This window comes from Hoplias malabaricus, chromosome 3, assembly GCF_029633855.1.
Source record: "Hoplias malabaricus isolate fHopMal1 chromosome 3, fHopMal1.hap1, whole genome shotgun sequence".
Taxonomy (NCBI): domain Eukaryota; kingdom Metazoa; phylum Chordata; class Actinopteri; order Characiformes; family Erythrinidae; genus Hoplias; species Hoplias malabaricus.
This window is the reverse complement of record NC_089802.1, coordinates 79,627,306-79,646,582: the sequence shown is the minus strand read 5'-3', so window position 1 is coordinate 79,646,582 and position 19,277 is coordinate 79,627,306. Positions and strand designations below refer to the sequence as shown.

At 40.9% G+C, this 19,277-nt stretch overlaps 2 protein-coding genes across 2 annotated transcripts; both read left to right on the top strand.

Annotated features, from left to right (window-relative positions):
• The first annotated feature begins 349 nt into the window (after positions 1-349).
• On the top strand, positions 350-5,256 carry LOC136690732 (cell adhesion molecule 3-like). Its single transcript, XM_066662691.1, has 6 exons — positions 350-435; positions 1,363-1,686; positions 2,484-2,789; positions 4,072-4,176; positions 4,697-4,741; positions 4,826-5,256. Exons 2-6 carry the CDS (start codon positions 1,374-1,376, stop codon positions 4,849-4,851), a joined length of 795 nt encoding a protein of 264 aa, XP_066518788.1. The 5' UTR covers positions 350-435; positions 1,363-1,373; the 3' UTR covers positions 4,852-5,256.
• Positions 5,131-17,413, top strand: LOC136691533 (CD276 antigen homolog). The gene is made up of 8 exons (XM_066664091.1): positions 5,131-5,158; positions 6,539-6,592; positions 9,771-9,797; positions 10,983-11,297; positions 12,060-12,365; positions 13,655-13,762; positions 16,896-16,955; positions 17,385-17,413. The coding sequence occupies exons 1-8, from the start codon at positions 5,131-5,133 to the stop codon at positions 17,411-17,413; spliced, it is 927 nt and encodes a 308-aa protein (XP_066520188.1).
• The last annotated feature ends 1,864 nt before the right edge of the window (positions 17,414-19,277 follow it).

The window sequence follows — 19,277 nt, the reverse complement described above, 5'->3', positions numbered from 1 at the left end:
GTTTAAATTTACACACTTCTGAAGATAAAGCTCCTGTCGCTGAGAGATACAGACATTAAGAGCTGCACATGCGCATTCCGAATCGGAAACAACGTCTGGTTTCACTCCCAGCACTTCACCTTTGGTTTTCCGTTTTTACAGTATATTGGTTTATAATATTTTTACAATTTTTTAAATGTCTTTCCCTTGTGTTGATCTCAGTTATTATTACAGCACACTACAGTAATAACTCTTCACTTCCCGAACTCACGCTTCCCGCTTCTGTTCAGTAGGTGGCGGTACTGCACCTTAAATTCACCTGTGGACACCCTGACCATTTCCTCATCGTCTTCATCATTTCCGCGTTTTCATTGCAGGGTCGCGGTGCGAAAAAAGTGTTTGCCAACTAAAGGTTAACAGGGGATTTGTGTCCTTTTTAACGACGCTTTGGACACTGTAAGTTACCTCGATGTTTCCATTTATTGCTTTAGGGAAAACTTGCATCGCAACGGCACCGAAAAAGTTGCTAAAATAGTTAGATAGCAGCCATGCTAATGGGAGTTTGGTAAATTTGGTTTATATTCGCAATTTCCGTTTTTCTCTTAAATAACTCTCAAATGGTGCCTGCTTTTGGGGTAATACTTATCGCTAAAAACTGTTTTTTATCCAAGGCAAGTTAAAATTTGTCTTGGAAAGTGCGAATATAAAACTAACTTTACCAAACTGAAAAGGACCCAGTAGCGGTAATAACGTGCCAAGGCATCGGCATCTTACGTTCGGATGACGCTGACATATATCGTGATATTAGAATGGGAAAAGCTTGTAGTTCAGTTGTTCATAAACACAGTGATAGTGGACTGTGTACGAATATGGGGTGCTTTGTTTGTAGCATGTTAGCTAGCGATAGCTAGCTAGCTACTTGTTTGGCCCGTTTACATGCTAGTAACATACGTGTGCTAGTTATAGCCTAAAAATCCATGTGCTAGCTAAACCTAGACTACTGGCAGATGTTCAACAATGAAGTGGAGTATATGCCAATGTAAAAACGGTTGTCAATATGTTCAGCATATGCCACTGTCACCTGAACGTAAGATACCGATGCCTTTTCATGTTATTACTGCCTCTAACCTCTCATCAGTGAGAGAATTGTAAGATTATTTTTCTGTTCTCGACAAGTTCCACTGTTTGGAAGTTTATTTGGAAGAAAGCCAGTGGAATTAGGAACTGTGTCTAAAGATATAATCACTCCTGATTTTATCTTATTATAATATTCTTTATTATTATATATATATAAGAGAAATAAATGTGAGTAAGTGGCCGGATTTACACCAGAACATTTGTCACAAACAGGTTATAGATAACAGTTTTCTATCATTTACACAGGGATTGTGGACATGGAGTGTCAGTCTGCTGTTGGAGTCGTCGGAGAGAACACAAAGATCCCGTGTACTTTCAGGGTTACAACTGGAGATAAGCACAATACTATCTATGAAGTGATGATTAAAAAGAAAGGACAGAAATATCCAGTCTTTTATATCAATTATACTGACAAGATAGTTCAAGGAGATCCTCGAGTTAAACTTCCTTCTAGAACTGATCCGTTTCTGCTCTTCACCAACACCACCGTCTCTGATGAGGGAGAGTATGAATACAAGATCATGACCAACCGTGGTGTGATAAAGGGTGGATTCAGTCTCAGTGTCACAGGTGAGTGCTGCCCTTCTTCAGTGAAAGCCCTTGTTAATGAAGCTCTGTGGGGCTGGGGCTGAAGAGCAGGGCTCTGTAAGAAATCATTTCTTAATCAGTGACACCATCTTAAATCTAAATGTGTCCTGAACTGAGGGGCGTTAATCAGGAGTGTGTTCCTCTCTTCACTGCAGTAACACTCCCTGCTCTAATGGGAGGACTTCACTCTAGGTGTTAGAACATAGCTGTGAGGATCTGATGGAGTTCAGCCTCATCATCATCAGTGAGGGTCAGGGGCTGGTGTTGGGGATTAGTTCTGAAACACAGTGTGGATCACACATTAGTCCCTGGTCTCCTGTGTTTACAGAAGGGGCGCTAGCTACAACCAGCCGCCCGTTAAACCCACACCTGCAGATGATTAGTGTGTATCAGTGTGAACACCGTAACCACATTCACTTAACCCCTTCACGTCTGTACATCACCTGCTCCCTTCTTTAAACTGACGCTGAGGAAAACCGAGGGGTACAGGAAGATATTTTAAATGCAGTGGACAGAGGAGACTTTTTCGTTTATCAAACGTGAGACATGAGCTCTACACTTTTGGAGGAGAACTCTATAAATTCTGCTCCATCAGCTCAGTGCACTCACTGTTATTGTTATAATTCTATAAAGTGCAGCTCATGGGAGAATTCAAACTGCTCTGTCGTCCCTGAAGGAGCCAAAAGGGGTCATGTTTAAAATCTCTGACACCTCCAGGCCACTAGGTGTCAGTATCACCACTGTTCATTTAACATTGTGTGTGTTGTCTCTGTTTTCAGCGAAGTACGACCCACCAGTCATTAATTCAGTTCCTGAAGAGATTAAAGACAGAGACGGAGCTGAACTGTACTGCAGCACTAGCGGTGGATATCCAGCAGGGGGCATTCACTGGTTCAACAGCACTGGAGCCAACTGGACAGAGAGAGCCACACTGAAGATAACGGAGAGAGACGACAGACTGCTGACAATGTCCAGTAAACTGCCCCTTACTGTCACTGACCTGAGACCAAGGTCCTTCAGGTGTGTCGTTCTCAACAGCAGCTTCAGTGAAGTAGGAGAGACCAGCTCCACGCTGCAGAGGATCGGTAACTGCTTCATTATTTACATTAACACCTTCTCCACACCAGCGCACATTAGTGAGGTCCACATGGAGGTGAACAGGGTCCAGCTGGGTCCAGGAGGGGCATGGGGCTCTGGGGGGGGGGTCTGTGAGTGGGACCCAGGTGGGATGCTCAGTCATAAATAAATACACACACTGACAGGCCAAAGGTCATGGGAGAGCAGAGTGTAAATTCATTATGAAATGAATCATAAACGACTTAAATAAGAATAAAATCGCGTTACATTGACGTCTGTATAAAACAATGAAGGTATTTTCCTTGTCCTGTAAAGTTACTGTATTTGAGACATGTTCACATCTCTAAATATTTATTGGAGCCCACACTGCTGTGTTCTCCAGGGAACTGCAGGGTGTGTATCTATTCTCCAGACAGGAATCCTCCACTACACTACAGTCTGAGAGGAGTTCTCCAAACAGTAGAGTGGGCTTAGATCACTGAGGAGGTGCTGATGTGTTTGTAACAGTGTGTTGCTGGGTGCTTTACAGATGTCTTGGTCAGAAGGGTTCTGTAAAAGAGGTTTTAAATCTGTGAGTCCTGTTTCCTGATCACAGGAACGCTGATAAATAAAATAGTGCAGAGTGTAAGGCCCTGAGATCTAGAAAGAATGAGTAAAATCACAGGTGTAATCTACACCACGGACATCATCTTACTGAGCTCTGTACGTCTAGTTACTGTGAGTCTTTTATAGTGTTTTAGATTTTATTACAATCTCCTTTTACAAAAACGTTGGAACGTTGCAAAATGTACGTGTTGCTGGCTTCAAATTTAAATATTTTTTAAAAACTGTAAACTTTGGCAGTTTCCAAATTTAATACATTGCCTTTGTTCAGTTTTCAGTTAAATGTAGGGTTTACATTATTTGCAAATCATTTAGTTTCTTTTCACATTCTCCACGGTGTCTCAGTGTTTTCTGTGTTTGTAGATGTTTCTCATCAGGAAACTGCTGTTAGAATATTATACACTTATTCAATATGTTTTTGCTTTTTTATTGTTTTAAAAATACAATAATTCAGTAAAAATGTCTTATTTCATTGTCACATAATAAACACTGGTTTATAGGATGAGATTAATAACAGGGCTTATTCCTATGGTACAGTCAGTGTATTTGGATGGGAATAAAATCACTGAGGTACTCTAGGGATATTTACATTAACCCACCTCCTCCTGTAAAATGAATACTGTCAGGGCTCTCTGCCCTAAAGGAGACATTTGATCAAATCCCATGATTGTTTTTATGATTTTTCAGGTGGTCCACATTCCTCTCCACTCCCTGCGCTGGCTGTAGGTGGAGTTCTAGTTCCAGTCTTAATCCTGATACTGATCATCATCTGGTTCTGCAGACGCAGAAAGAGTGAGTATCAGCAGCTCTCAGGAACACCAGTGCTCTAGGACCATGAGGACGCCTACTGTCAGAACTGACCCCTACACTGGGAAACACGGGCTGTTCCTCAGTGTGTTCCTGAGGGTTCTCATGTTCTGTGTGAGACGCAGAGTGAGAAACATGAGAAATATACACACATATATTTAAACACAAATATATAAAAATGATGGGTTCTACAAGGGTTCTTTGTTAAAGAAAATGGTTCTATAAACAACAGAGGAACCATTTTTGGTGTCGTATAGAACCCATCTTCTAAAGGTTCTCTATAGGACCATCTACAGCACATTCTCCATCAATCTGAAGAACCCCTTCACAATGCAGGGAACCCTTTAATCATGCAAAATGTTCTTAAAATGTTCAGGGTTCTATATAGAACCATTATCTTTACTAAAGCTGCTTCTAGATTTTAAACTACAGCAGATTTATTTTAGAGTGATTTTATTTCGACTGAAATCCCCCTGACCCTGAGCTCTGTGTCCTTTTTCTCCAGGGTCTCCTTTTGAACCTGATGCTGAAGGAGGTGCTGATGGAACAGGTTCGTTCTGCTGCTGTAATTTTAAGTTATTTCTGGAGATGGAGGGCCCTGGTATCTAATGCATTCACTGTTGTTTCTCCACAGAGACTGAGGAGGAGGAGGAGGACTAGGAAGAGGAAGTCTTTCACAACTGTATTTTGCACTATTTGAGCAATTATTTTTTCAGCAGTACAGGGTCCATGTTTGGGAGCTCCCATCAAAAAATGCTCTTGAACAAGCTTTTCTTTGACAATCGACAGACTTCTAAACTTGCTCAGTTTAACTTTCAGTCGTGCCAACCTTAGATTATCATTTAACGTCTCCAGCCACCGCCGTGTGCAAGGCACAGTAGTGGTCAGCGTTGTCATGTCGTCTTTGTAAGCTCTGATTGGGGGAAGCCAAGTTCCATCATGCATCCTCTCCCCACCTACGACCATTGTAAACACTAAAGGTGAAATCATACATCCAGCAAATCCCTATTTCTAACCATTGCCAAGATGTAACACATTCCACTGCATTAAAGCAAAACAGAAATATCCTCCAAAATATGCTTTAATCATTCATTCATTTATTATCTGTGACCCTTATCCAGTTCAGGGTCGCGGTGGGTCCAGAGCCTACCTGGAATCATCGGGCGCAAGGCAGGAATACACCCTGGAGGGGGCGCCAGTCATTCACAGGGCAACACACACTCACACATTCACTCACACCTACGGACACTTTTGAGTCGCCAATCCACCTACCAACGTGTGTTTTTGGACTGTGGGAGGAAACCGGAGCACCCAGAGGAAACCCACACAGACACAGAGAGAACACACCACACTCCTCACAGACAGTCACCCGGAGGAAACCCACGCAGACACAGAGAGAACACACCACACTCCTCACAGACAGTCACCCGGAGCGGGAATCGAACCCACAACCTCCAGGTTCCTGGAGCTGTGTGACTGCGACACTAACCTGCTGCTCCACCGTGCCGCCATATGCTTTAACCAGTCTAGTATTAATTTACATTTTATTATACATTTATTTGTTGAGTTTTGTATTTCCTCTGAGTGTTTTTTTCTGCAGCTGTTCTCTCCTAAGTGCGCTTAATAAAGTTTGTTTGTTGGTAGCTGTGGCTGTGTCTCAATTTCCACCTCAGTGTCCACCCCATTATCATTAAACACAGACAGGTTTCTGTAGCAGAAAGAAAAATGACTAACTTTCCTAATTTTAATATTTTAAATGTCTTTGTAATATTATAAATTAAATAAAGGGTTAACATCATTTGCACATCACTGCATTTTATTACTTTTTGCGCAGTGTTTTTTATTTTTTATTGTTGCAAATGTGTTTGTAATTTATACAAAACTGCATCTTTTTACTGAACAAAACAAAACAGGGAGAAATCACCTGGGAATGATTATAAATGACATGCATTTTGTTCCTCATTCATTTGCCCTGCTGCATCTATCAGTGCTTCATTGTTTAAGAAGTAAACTGCTCTACAGTAGAATATTAATATATAATATCTGTAAGGCATTAGATCATAAGATTTTAATAAAGGAGGTTTAAAAGTAAGAATTCAAAATAAACGACTGTTAATTCATGAGATGGGTTTTTTTGTGAATTTTGTTGATTTATGAACACAGTAAATAGAACCAAACAAGGATATAATGGAGTATTTGATGTGGTAAACCTGACATTGATTAAACATAATTATCGGCGTTTTAAAATTAATTCTCTTTTATTAAAACTTAAATTTGATGGAAGGACGTTTTGTTTTTGTTTTTAACGGTTGCACCAGTGTGACGTCACTGGCTGTGTGTCCTATAGCCTGCGGAGCGGCGGTCTGGGGCTCTCTGCAGGTGGTGGACCGGCTTCTCGAAGGTTCGGTGGAGTTGAGAAACACTTCTGTCTTTTAACGTTGGTTTGGACTGCGTAAGTTATTAGTTTAATTACCTCAATAGTTTTTGGTAAACATTTGCTTCGTATCGGCACTGTGTAAGCTGCTAATACATTTAGAACCAATGCTCTTAGGGAAGAGTCCCTCCCTGTATTTGAACAGATACAGAGAAGGTAAACACACCACAGTCGCGCCATATATTCCAAGAATATACAGGCCTACACATCCATAAAGAGATTCTTGACTGGTGACATTGATTCACGGTAAATTCACTCTCTTTACCGTAATTTACTATAAAATTCTGACTGGTAAAATGCTAATTCAATGTACCACTAATGTTTACTAGTAATAATATGTGTTCAGTGTGTGTGAACTTTCAGAGAACTAAAATATAATGTTTAGACGTCTACCATTCAGCTTTCACTTGTAAGAATAACATCATTGGAATCTAAAGCTAGAAATATTACTAGTCAGAATTAAATTTTAGATACCTGCAGTGTAATTTGTAACAATAAAAATAGAAATTTTATATATTACTAGTAATAATTGTAGTAAAACTAGTAGCAACTTCATTATGATATCAACAGTTTTAGTAATCAATCAATCAATCAGTTATTTATTTTATACAGGTGCAGAGTTAATTTGGGATAAAACCGCATCCCTGCACGGCCAAGCGTGATACTGTAGGTGAGACAAGGCCAGGATCTTGTACAGGACACACAGGGTCAGGGCAACACCGGGAGCAGCAGGAACATCTCGAGGCGTGAGAGAAACAGGAGAAAGAAAAACAGACATGGGGAAAAATAAAGGGGTTAGTAGATTCATGGTAAAAAAAAAAAAGCATCCACGAACCAGGCAAGAGGACCCAGCACCAGACGAGCGAGAGAGAGATCTACGGTTCTTATTGTTTCTAGTCAAAATAACGTTTTAGAACTGTCTTTTCATTGGCTAAGTTTACAATCAAAGATTTCCTCCGATCAGATTAAATTCAGTCTGATTATAGATTCAGATTAAGGTGTTTATATGTACACTCCACTCACCGATCTGATTAAAATCACAGTTTACACGCGTGCTACAAGTAATCTGAGCCAAATGATGCGCAGAGAACCACTTGGCACACATTACTTGAGTGTACTGTTTTCAAGAGTAAGACATCATGCCTAATTCTCACTGGGAGACTGACAGACAGACAGACAGACAGACCAGGGATGGGCAAACTTTTCAGCTCAAGGGCCACACTGCGATTTAAAAATTGACAGGCGGTCCAAGAGGAGGGGTTTATAGGGAGTGGGAACTAATAAATACATAAATTACACATAAAACCTAAGTAAAGATGGCCTGCGTACCTTAATAGATATATTTTTTATATATTTTATAGTAAGTCATAACATCTTTTTGTCATTTACCTTATCAAATTAAGTTGTGATTTCAACTTCAATTTTGAGTTTTCAGCCTTTTCAAGGTTAATTTCTCCAGTGAAGAGTAAATCTGAAGGAGTGAAATGAAAATTGAGTTATGGCTTTGGGCGGAGCACTCAGCGCTGGTACACTCAGGAAGAGCTCCCAGCATGCACCTTGGGCCCAGCTTGTTCACTCTTTAGGGGTTTTATTTTGAGTGTTGTGTGCTGTGAGCCTGGGAGTAATATATGGGATGTTTACTGGTGTTTGGGCCTGTTAGGTCTCTCTTTGTAGCGAGAAATGTGTTTTGTCAGAGGCCTCACCCTCAGGGGGACCCTACCCTCCTCAAAGTTACGTAGTGCTATTTCTGCAGTGCTGAGCCCAGTGTAGAAGTGACAGACGCGCTCTTCTCTATATTACTGCTGATTGGAGCATCAAAATGATTGTGAAGCTATAATTTTAAAGTAAAAATATTAGTATTGCTTTAACGGGGTCTGTTTGCATTGTTATGCTAATATATAATCATTATAAGACATAAAAAGACCTTAAAATGTATCGTTTATTGCAATTATTTCTGGAACAATATATTGACCACCAAATATAGACTATTGTCACAGGCCTATGTGCATGAACTCGCATGTGGGAAGTTACACGTGACCAAATCCTTGGTCTAATTAGAGTGGGCTCAGTCCCAAAGAGGTCCACCCGTGTCTCCGGCACTTATGTGCACCCAAGAAAATTAATATTAAGAATTTGAAAGGAGGGCGGCAGAGTGGCGCAGTAGATAGTGTCGCAGTCACACAGCTCCAGGGGCCTGGAGGTTGTGGGTTCGTTTCCCACTCTGGGTGACTGTCTGTGAGGAGTTGGTGTGTTCTCCCCGTGTCCGCGTGGGTTTCCTTGGGGTGCTCCGGTTTCCTCCCACAGTCTAAAAACACACATTGATAGGTGGATTGGCGACTCAAAAGTGTCTGTAGGTGTGTGTGTGTGTGTTTGTGTTTGTGTGTGTTGCCCTGTGAAGGACTGGCGCCCCCTCCAGGGTGTATTCCCGCCTTGCGCCCAATGATTCCAGGTAGGCTCTGGACCCACCATGACCCTGAACTGGATAAGGGTTACAGATAATGAATGAATGAATTTTAAAGGAGGAAGATAAAATATTCTTAATTTTGAGCAGGAATTGGTGCCACAGGTGTTAACTTCCACTCAGTGTGAACTTTCAGTGTGGATATAAAGTGAATATTAAAGCTCTGTTTGTGTTTCCAGATGTTTAGAGTCGCTGTTATGAACGCCGAGCAGCTGTAGTTCCAAGAGATTCTTGGACCAGACGGAAGTGAGTTCAAGTTAAAATTCACTTTTGTTAATGTCTCTCTTAACGTAGCAATCAATCACTTTCTCCAACGAGTCTGACCTCTGACACCCAGTAAGAAAAATCAATCGTTTTACCACAAAGTCAGAGTTTTCAGCTGCTGTCACTGAAGCGCAACAAGCGAGCACAACAGTTTGCTTGTTGTTTATTTGTGTATTAATTTTATTCTGTTCCGTCAGCTCAACACAATTATTCATGACTCTTCTGTATTGTTCTTCTGTAAAATCACGTAGGTGACAACAAGTTATTTTAGGATTTAGCACTAAATCTCTCACACATCCAGGTCTCTAGGTGTCAGTGTAACAGCTGTCTCAATACGTAAAATGAATCCGTGTAGAAAATGGACTGCACCTTTAAAACTCTTATCTGAATAAAATCCTGTCGTTTGTGTGATTCTCTCAGGACATGGCTGTGAAGATCATCCTGATCGTAAGCTTGTTCCTTTTTTCTCTGGGAAAAGCGGACAACTCACTTTCAGGTTACTCCTTCTCTATTGGTGTTAGAGCTGGTTTCATATAATCACTACTCTGTATAAGTCCTGTCATATGACCATAGCTACAGCTTTTTTAGTTAGTTTTCTGGTAACCGCCAAGCCACTGTCTGTTGCTGGGGTGTTTTGCCTGAACAGTGGAAGCTTTTTTGCAGGACAATTTTGCCCATGCTTTACCATGAACCTACTAACCCTTTTATTTTATGTTTTCCCCTTTGGCTGGTTTTCTTTCTCCTGTCTCTCCCATGCTTTGAGAGAGAGTCCTGTTCCTGCTGCTCTCCAGGTGTTGCCCTGATCCAGCCCCTGACCCTGTGTGTCCTGTACAAGATCCTGGCCTTGTCTCACCTACCGTATCACACTCGGCCATGCAGGGATGCTGTTTTATCTCAAATTAACTCTGCACCTACTTTTACCCTCCCACAGAATCACTGCCCACCTCCTCCTTCCTCAGACTCATATATCACTAATATTTCACCTTCACATTACTATAACTCACTATCTCCATCAGTTCATGTTTATTTCTGTTCTGTTCTCTGTTGTGTCTCCGGTGTCGACCCGAGGAGGATCATTCCCTGTATGAGTCTTGGTTCCTTCCAAGGTTTCTTCCTCATGCGCTGAGGGAGATGTTCCTTGCCACTGTTGCTCATAGGAGGCAGGGACCCCGATCTCTTCAAAGCTGCTTTGTGATGACTTCTATTGTGAAAAGCGCTATATAAGTAAAATTTGATTGATTGACAGCTGTTAGTTTCTTTGACTCTGTGACGTCCTCATAGTGATTCACACAAGTCTGGACACAGTCAGATTATATTCATTAATGTGAAATCATCATAAATAATTTTTCATTCTGAAACTGCTGAAAGAATATGATAAGATTATTGCTGTTTCCTGTGGACAGTTTTCCTTCTTTTTATGATTTTATCTTGAAGGAAATGGTGCTCAAAAAGACTGAAGCTTCTTTACCTAAAGAAAAATAACCCTAAAGGAAAGCTGTCTAGAAAGTGGAGAATATCACTGTTTGCTGCTGAGAAAAAGTGACTGTCTCTTCACCAGAACATTTATCAGGTTCTAGGTAAGAGTTTTATTTTATTTTATTTTTTACATTTCAAATGTTTTATTTTATACAGAGATTCTGGAGCTGGAGTGTCAGCCTGGTGTTGGTGTCGTCGGAGAGAACACAAAGATCCCCTGCTCTTTCAAGATCCCAACTGAATATGAGGATTTTACTATCTATGAAGCAAAGATTAAAAAGAAAGGGCAGATAAATCCAGGCTTTTACATTGATAATGAACTTGAAGAGACTGCTCACATCCAGCTTCCTTCTAGAACTGATCCATCTCTGCTCTTCACCAACACCACCGTCTCTGATGAGGGAGACTATGAATACAGGCTCAAGACCAGCCGTGGCATTATAAAGGGTGGATTCAGTCTGAGTGTCAGAGGTGAGTGCTGCCCTTCTTCAGTGAAAGCCCTTGTTAATGAAGCTCTGTGGGGCTGGGGCTGAAGAGCAGGGCTCTGTAAGAAATCATTTCTTAATCAGTGATTAGTCTTCTGTTTTACTTCCACTGCATTTACTCTGCTCCATCACAGTAACGAATGTGAATGCGTGCCCCCGCTTCAGCCGGCCACATGTGGGAATAGTATATCGTTTCCTGTGGTGTCCAGTTGAAATTCTATTTTGAACACAGCCGCCTCTACTGAATAGCCATCTACCGACCAGGAATTGTGCTTAAGTTGTGTCTCACTGCCTGAGAACTCACAGGAAAATGTATTTTAACTATCTTTAGAGCCTTGAGAAAAAGAATTAAGTAATTCAGATTTTCCTTCAGGGGCTCTCTGGCTATGAGGGTTTTTTTAAAAAAAATTAAAAACAACAACCCCAGCCACTTCACTGATTCCCCACCACCCCATGTTATTTTAGGGGCTCTGTGTGTTTTAATACGTCAAACATGAAAAAAGGTCACTGGAGCGTTACACTCGTTATAGAAGAAGAACTTCTCCTCCATCAAGTCACGCACTGTTATTGTTACATTTCTGGTAGAAAATGCAGCTTGTGGTAATTTAAACTGCTTTGTCTTTCCTGACGGAGCCAGTTTATGATCCATAGTGTGGGCCCCCACTAGGTTTAGTACAAACTCCCAGGCCACTAGGTGTCAGTATCACTGCATTTTCTTTAACACTGTGTGTATTGTTTCTGTTTTCAGTGGAGTACAACCCACCAGTCATTAGTTGTTGGCCCAAGGAGGTGATAAACGGAGACAGAGTTGTACTGTACTGTAACACTAGCGGTGGATATCCAGCAGGGGGCATTCACTGGTTCGACAACAATGGAACCAACTGGACAGAGAGGGCCACAGCTGAGATAACGGAGAGAGACGACAAACTGTTGACAATGTCCAGTAAACTGAACTTTACTGTCACTGACCTGAGACCAAGGTCCTTCAGGTGTGTCGTTCTCAACAGCAGCTTCAGTGAAGTAGGAGAGACCAGCTTTGACATATTTTTAAATGGTAACCTTTTTTTTAATTATTTACATTAATTCATTCTTCGCTGAATAAATCTGTCTCTGAAAGGGCAGCATGCTCACACTGATACATTTAAGCCTGTTGGATCCTTCATGAAAAAAAGTCATTTGGTAGACGACTTGCTGTTTTAAATCTGGAGAAACAGACGTGTTAGTAGCTCATGTGCATCACATTTTGCTCGGGAGGATAGCAAACAGCTTGATGAGTGCATTAATAGGACAAGAAGGCAACAAAAGGGAGATGAATTCCAAATGTCTCTCGTAGTGCACTATGTATCTCAGCTCTCTGCTGTTTTCAAGCAGTTGTCTGAAGCTCATATGGCTTTGCTGCTCCACAGTGCCTTTGCTAAATAACTAAAATACAACCGTTTATAAATGATTTAGTTCTCACTGATGTGGCGGGGGCTAATGGGCCATTATCTCTGACGGTGGGGAGGGGATTTCTCACCTTTGTCTCACACCTATCTCATGAAGAGTCAATGTGTGAACCACAGGTTTAGAAAAAATAGTCACATCAGATACATAACAAAATAGATGAAAAACTAATTAAAATAATCAGAAAGCTGTAAACACCAGTGTGTGGCCAACAGCCGTGTTTTACACAGTTCAGAGCTCTAAAGAAAACTACATAAATGTTCATAAATGTGTTTTTTCACTATATATCAGTAACTTTGAAAATAGGTTTTTGGGAAGTCCATGTTTAGAGCGATTTTAAACAAAAGGCAGATGAATGACGTACAGACGTCTCTCACGTTATTGTTACTGGGTTTGTGCTGAACATTAGCAGGTGTAGCTTTTTGAGAACAAACTTTTTCTGGTAGGTGAAATTTGTTAAAATGTCAAGGCATATTGGATGACCTCAGACTTCAGGGGTTTAAATGATTTACGTATCATTTTGTGTTTAATTATATTTTCGATTGCTTCTAATTTTCTGGAAATGGGGTTTGTAGAATTTTCATTAGGAAACTGCTTTTAGAATATTATACAATTCAATCTGTTTCTATGGTCTTTGCTTGTTTAATGTTTTTCAAAATATATTTTTGCTATGAAAATGCCTTATTTCATTGTCACAAATCCTGGTTTATAGCATAGGATTATTAACCAGGATTTATTCCTATGGTACAGTCAGTGTATTTGGATGGGAATGAAATCACTGAGGTACTCTAGGAATATTTACATTAACTCGTCTCCTCCTGTAAAATAAATTCTGTCAGGGCTCTCTGCCCTAAAGGAGACATTTGATCAAATCTCATGATTGTTTTTATGATTCCCCAGGTCCTGAGCTATTCTTCTTGCTAACCATTTTGCTGGCCATGTATGGAATTCCTGTATTTCTGCTTTTGTACGCCGTGACACTGATCATCATTTTGTGCTGCAGAAACAGTGAGTATCAGCAGCTCTCAGGAACCCCAGTGCTCTAGGACCATGAGGACACCTCCAGGCAACTGACCCCTACATTGGGAAATGTGGGCTGTTCCTCAATGTGTTCTTGAGAGTTCTTTATACAACAGTTAGTTCTGGTCCCACACTCTGATTGGTTGAGAAGTGTATTAACACATGGTGATATTTCACATTAACAGCACTTTTTCTTTATCACTCCACTGAGCTCTTTAAGGTGCAGCTGCTTATTACATTTTTCACATTTACATTTTACATTTTTACATTCCCTACACAGTGCAGTAACATTACAAGTACGGCAAAACTGTGGATGTAAAACCGAGCACAAAATCTTTAATTACGTCATGCAGCTGTGGTTCAATATGGATACAGAATATGTGTTATACATGTGCATCTCAATAAATTAGAATATCATCAAAAAGTTAATTTGTTTCAGTAATTCAAAAAGTTAAACTCAGGTTTATTACAAACAGAGTGATCTATTGTAAGTGTTTATTTCTTTTAATGTGGATGATTGTGGTTCACAGCTGTTAGAAATTCGGCATTGAAGAGTCAGGAGACTAGAGTTCGGCGTTGACTGGAGTTTATTTACACATACACAGGACCATGTATGAGTACAGCTGGATGATCTCAGGATGATCTGAAGTTTAGAAACTGGAGGTTCAGAGGTTTCCTCACGTGCATGCAGAAAAGCACGGGCACAGCTTGGTCATCAGTTTGTCACCAGTTCAGTCTGATCCCGATCCAGTCTAACCAAATATTTTAGGAGGGCCTTATTTACATTGGAGTAGTGGGGGAAGGGAATTGGAGGAAGAAGAGGAGTGAGAGGAGGGGTACATAGAATGAGGGGGATGAAGAATATGATAATCGGGTTGGGGGGAGGAGCAGGAGGAAGAAGAGGGGTAGGTGTGATAAGGGTGATGGTCAAGGAAATAAAGAACAAGAGGTGTGAGGGGAGGTGTGTGATGAGACAAAGTTTCTCTCACAGCCAATGAAAACCCAAACATCATTATCTCAGAGAATTGGAATATTCAACACAAATCACCTCCAGAGGTTTCCTAAGACTTTAAAATGTTCCCTTAGTGTGGTTCAGTAGACTCCACAATCACGGGGAAGACTGCTCACTGACAGACGTCCAGAAGGTGCTCACTGACACCCTCCTGCTGTATCCAAGAATATTAATGGAAAGATGAGTGGAAGGAAAGTGGTAGAAAAGGTGAATAAGCAACAGGGAGAACCTCAGCCTTGAAAGAATTGTCAAGAAAATGCCATTCACAAATGTGTGGGAGATTCACGAGGAGTGGACGCTGCTGGAGTCGGTGCTTCAAGAGCCACCACAGACAGACGCCTCCAGGACACGGGCCACAACTGTCGCATTCCTTGTGTCGAGCCGCTCATGACCCAGAGACAAAGACAGGAGCGTCTCACCTGGGCCCAGGAGAAAAGACTGGACTGTGGATCAGTGTCAGAGTCTTGTTTTCAGATGAAAGAAAATTCTGCGTTCCACTGTGTCAAATCACTTCCAAAGTCCAAAAATACCACTTGATTGGCCACTCACCTGACCATAAGCCCACAGAGAATCTACAGGGTGTCATCAAGAGGAAGATGAGGGACCAGACACAATGCAAAAACTAAAATTAATCTCTAAGTATCACCAGGAAGGAAGATCCATGCTCAAAGAATTCTTTGGGGAGACCAGAGGAATAGACACACGGTCAAAGATTCTCTCTTATCTCTCATTTATTAAACAAAAAACATGCAGTATATATATGACCCCAGTCACGTACACCATCATGCGTTATTACATCAACCCAAACATTCCCTTATTGGTGGATCCTAGTTTATTACTGTCAGGAGAAAAGGTTGCAGGTGAGGGGTGTCTTTCAGTTTGTTGACTCCCTTCTTCCACTCTATTTAGTCTCCCCTACTCCCTCAAAACTGCTCTTTCAGCACTTTCCCACAGTCTCTGCTATCTCCTGGGTCACAGTAACACAACACAATGTAACAAGTCCCTTCAGGTCACACAAGCTCACTAAGGCCTACATAATTTAATAAGAACAGAGTCAAGATGAACCAATCATTAATATAAATCATTAGTTATTATTAACCAATACTCATTAGTGTTAATCTGCATTTTTCCATCACACAGATGAGCTGAAGGCTGCTATCACAGCAACCTGGGCTTCCATAACCCCTCAGCACTGCCACAGACTGATCGCCTCCACGCCGCGCCGCACTGATGCAGTAATTCATGCAAAAGGAGCCTCTGCCAAGTACTGAGTTCATATACTGTACAAACTCTTCAGTAGAACAACATTTCTGTATTAAAATCATCTTTAAATTGGTCTCATATAATATTCTAATTTTCTGAGATAATGACTTTTGGGTTTTCGTTGGCTGTGAGCCCTAATCATTAACATTAAAAGAAAGAAATACTTGTAATAGATCACTCTGTAATGAATCTATGGGTTTCACTTTTTGAATTTAATTATTGAAATGAACGTTTTGATGATATTCTAATTTGAGATACACCTGTATATTCTCTAGTGGAGATCTCTGTGCCTTTTCTCTTGAGTCACCACTTATCAACTTGGTTAGCACCTGTTTCACATCAGGAATGCGGCCTTCTGTCTTTTTAATACACGCCTCTGCAGGTTTAGGATTTGATATCATTTAGCTGCTTGTTTTGTCTTTGTGAAAGTCTCATATCTCCTCTAGATTTTTCACTAAACTTGGCACCTCATTTGGAAGTGAATAGCGTTCTCTTTCTCATCTTGTGCCTGTGTAGGTGAGTTGTTCTGTGTTTTCTTCATTCACAGACTCTTTCACAGCTGTTTGTGAGAAGGTTCTTCAGTTGAACACAAGTCCCTTCACATTCTTCCTGTTGAGAAACAGCCGCGACGTCTGTGAGACGCAGAGTGAGAAATATGAGAAATGTAGTTTTAAAGGAGATATATTCTCCCCCGTATCCACAGTGGAACACAGCTGTGGGTCTTAATTAAAGCCCTGAAAGTGAAAGTCCTGATTCCTCTGGAAACTTCCACTGGAGTTTAAACTACAGCAGATTTATTTTAGAGTGGTTTTATTCTGACCCTGAGCTCTGTGTCCTGTTCTCCAGTGGGTCCTTGTAAACCTGCTGCTGAAAGAGATGCTGCTGGAAGAGATGCTTGTGCAACAGGTCGGTTCTGTCTCTCTCTCTCTCTCTCTCTCTCTCTCTCTCTCTGTGTGTGGATGATGTCTCTCTCTCTCTCTCTTTCTCTCCCTCTGTGGATGATGTCCCTCTCTCGCTCTCTCTTTGTCCCCGTCTCTCTCTGCCTGCCTGTCTGTCTCTCTTTCTCTCTCTTTCTCTCCCTCTGTGGATGATGTCTCTCTCTCTCTTTCTCTCCCTCTGTGGATGATGTCTCTCTCTCTCTCTCTCTTTCTCTCTCTCTCTCTCTTTCTCTCCCTCTGTGGATGATCTCTCTCTCTCTCTCTCTTTCTCTCCCTCTGTGGATGATGTCTCTCTCTCTCTCTTTCTCTCCCTCTGTGGATGATGTCTCTCTCTCTCTCTCTCTCTCTCTCTGTGGTGGATGAGGTCTAACACAGGTTTACTGTTGTTTCTCCACAGAGACTCCCCTGAAGAGGAGGAGAGTCTGAAGGAAACACTGAGATTCCTGTTTTCTGATCCACTGTTACTCTCTGGAGCACACAGGCGTTTCCAGAATGATCTGTTCGTTCTGAACACAGTTATCCACCTGTGTGCACAGGTTTACACTTATATATGCATGCCAGTGCATGTACAAAAATTACTACAATAAAATGAAATATCAAACTGCACACAGTAAATAAGGCCAGAAAATGAGATATTTCACTTCTCTGTGTTCAGAGAACATTAGTAAGAAACTGAGGAGGGCCATGACCACTCCAAGTATAAAACTGTTAACGTTGCAGTAGTTGGGATCTTTGATCTTTCCTGCTCTCATAGAAAGATAGATAATACTTTAGTGTCAGATCCAAGATCTGAAATGTGTCTTTTACAGAAACAGTAACACTCTAAGACTTAATACATTACCATTACAACAATTAACATTATAATAACCAGAGAGTTTCAGTCTAATCTCATTAAACAGTGGGACGCTGTGAAGAGGCACATATTCACTCTTCAAATCATCATCAGTGTCAGAAATTATGTTCATAGCCAGCCACATTGTGGTGTTTATAATAAACGGCCTCATTCAGACTTCCTAGAGGCTGAGCCACAGTCTTCAAACAGGTCTCAGTCCAGACTTTACAGATGTAGACAAACAGCTGTAGCACTCAGCGTTACACTACTGCAGAACACCACAATAACAGCCGAATAAAACAGTCCGAGTATCAGCCGAGTAACTCCCAAAGATCAGAGACGACCAAGACGATACATTCTGTTTAATGTTTATACAGATGTAGTCAATGTGATGTTTCCATCATCAGTCGTTACACCAAGATATTCATTTATTGTTTAACTATTTCATTATTGGACACTGGTGAAGTGTCAGAAGAAAGGGTCTTGTTCACTTGAACCAGTTGGACTCTGTTTGTAAGAAAAGAGGCAGGGGTTCAGTCTCAGACCAGACATTTTAAACAGTAAAATATTGGCTTGTACTGTGTTAAAGACTGAATTAAACTGTGTTAAAGAATGAATCATCTAGAAAGAGTGCTCTTACATAAGTATGAGGTTTTTCTAGATGTTTAGTAATGATATGAACTAATGAGGCCACAGTGTCTTCTGTGCTACGCTCTGTTTCTTTTTGAATCTGAGATGGATCTAATTTCTCATTCGTAAGTAGTTTATAGATGTTTGAGCAAAAGTCTCTCCAGTGCCTTCATGATCACCAAAGTTAAAGCTATGGATCTAAAATCTTTATATTCTTTTGGACGTTGAATCTTAGACCCAGTAGCATGGAAAACTTCACATAAAACCACTGCCTGTGTGTTATCAACTGAGAGTGAAATACAGCTCTGTGGCAAAGTTCTTCACAATAAAAGGACTGCACTAATCTGAACCCTCTGCTGTTTTGTGTTAATGGCTTTAAATATCTTTCTAACTTCATCAGCAGTGATCTTCATTCTGTCTGAAGGTTCGAGCTGAATGTTTGATTACATTTCTCAGCGCTGTCAGATGATTTGAATCTTGTAAAATAAGTGTTTAAATCATTAGCAAACTTAAAATTGTTATCTGTTACAGTGAGTTTATTTGAGGACAGCGCACCTGTGATTGACTTCATATTATTTACAAAACACTTGTCCAGAGTGTTATTTTTCCGGGTTTGATTTTTACATATTGTTCAAATCCAGGCAAAACAGAGTCCAGGTGACACTGATCCATGTCTCCAACTACTACTGCAGGAGCATCGGGATATTTAAGTTGTAGCTCATGAACAAAGTCAGCAATGATGTTAGAAGCTTTACCACTGGGAGGGACATATACCACAAAGAGTTAAATACATCCAGACTCTCTGGGTAAGTAGAACAGTCTTAAAGT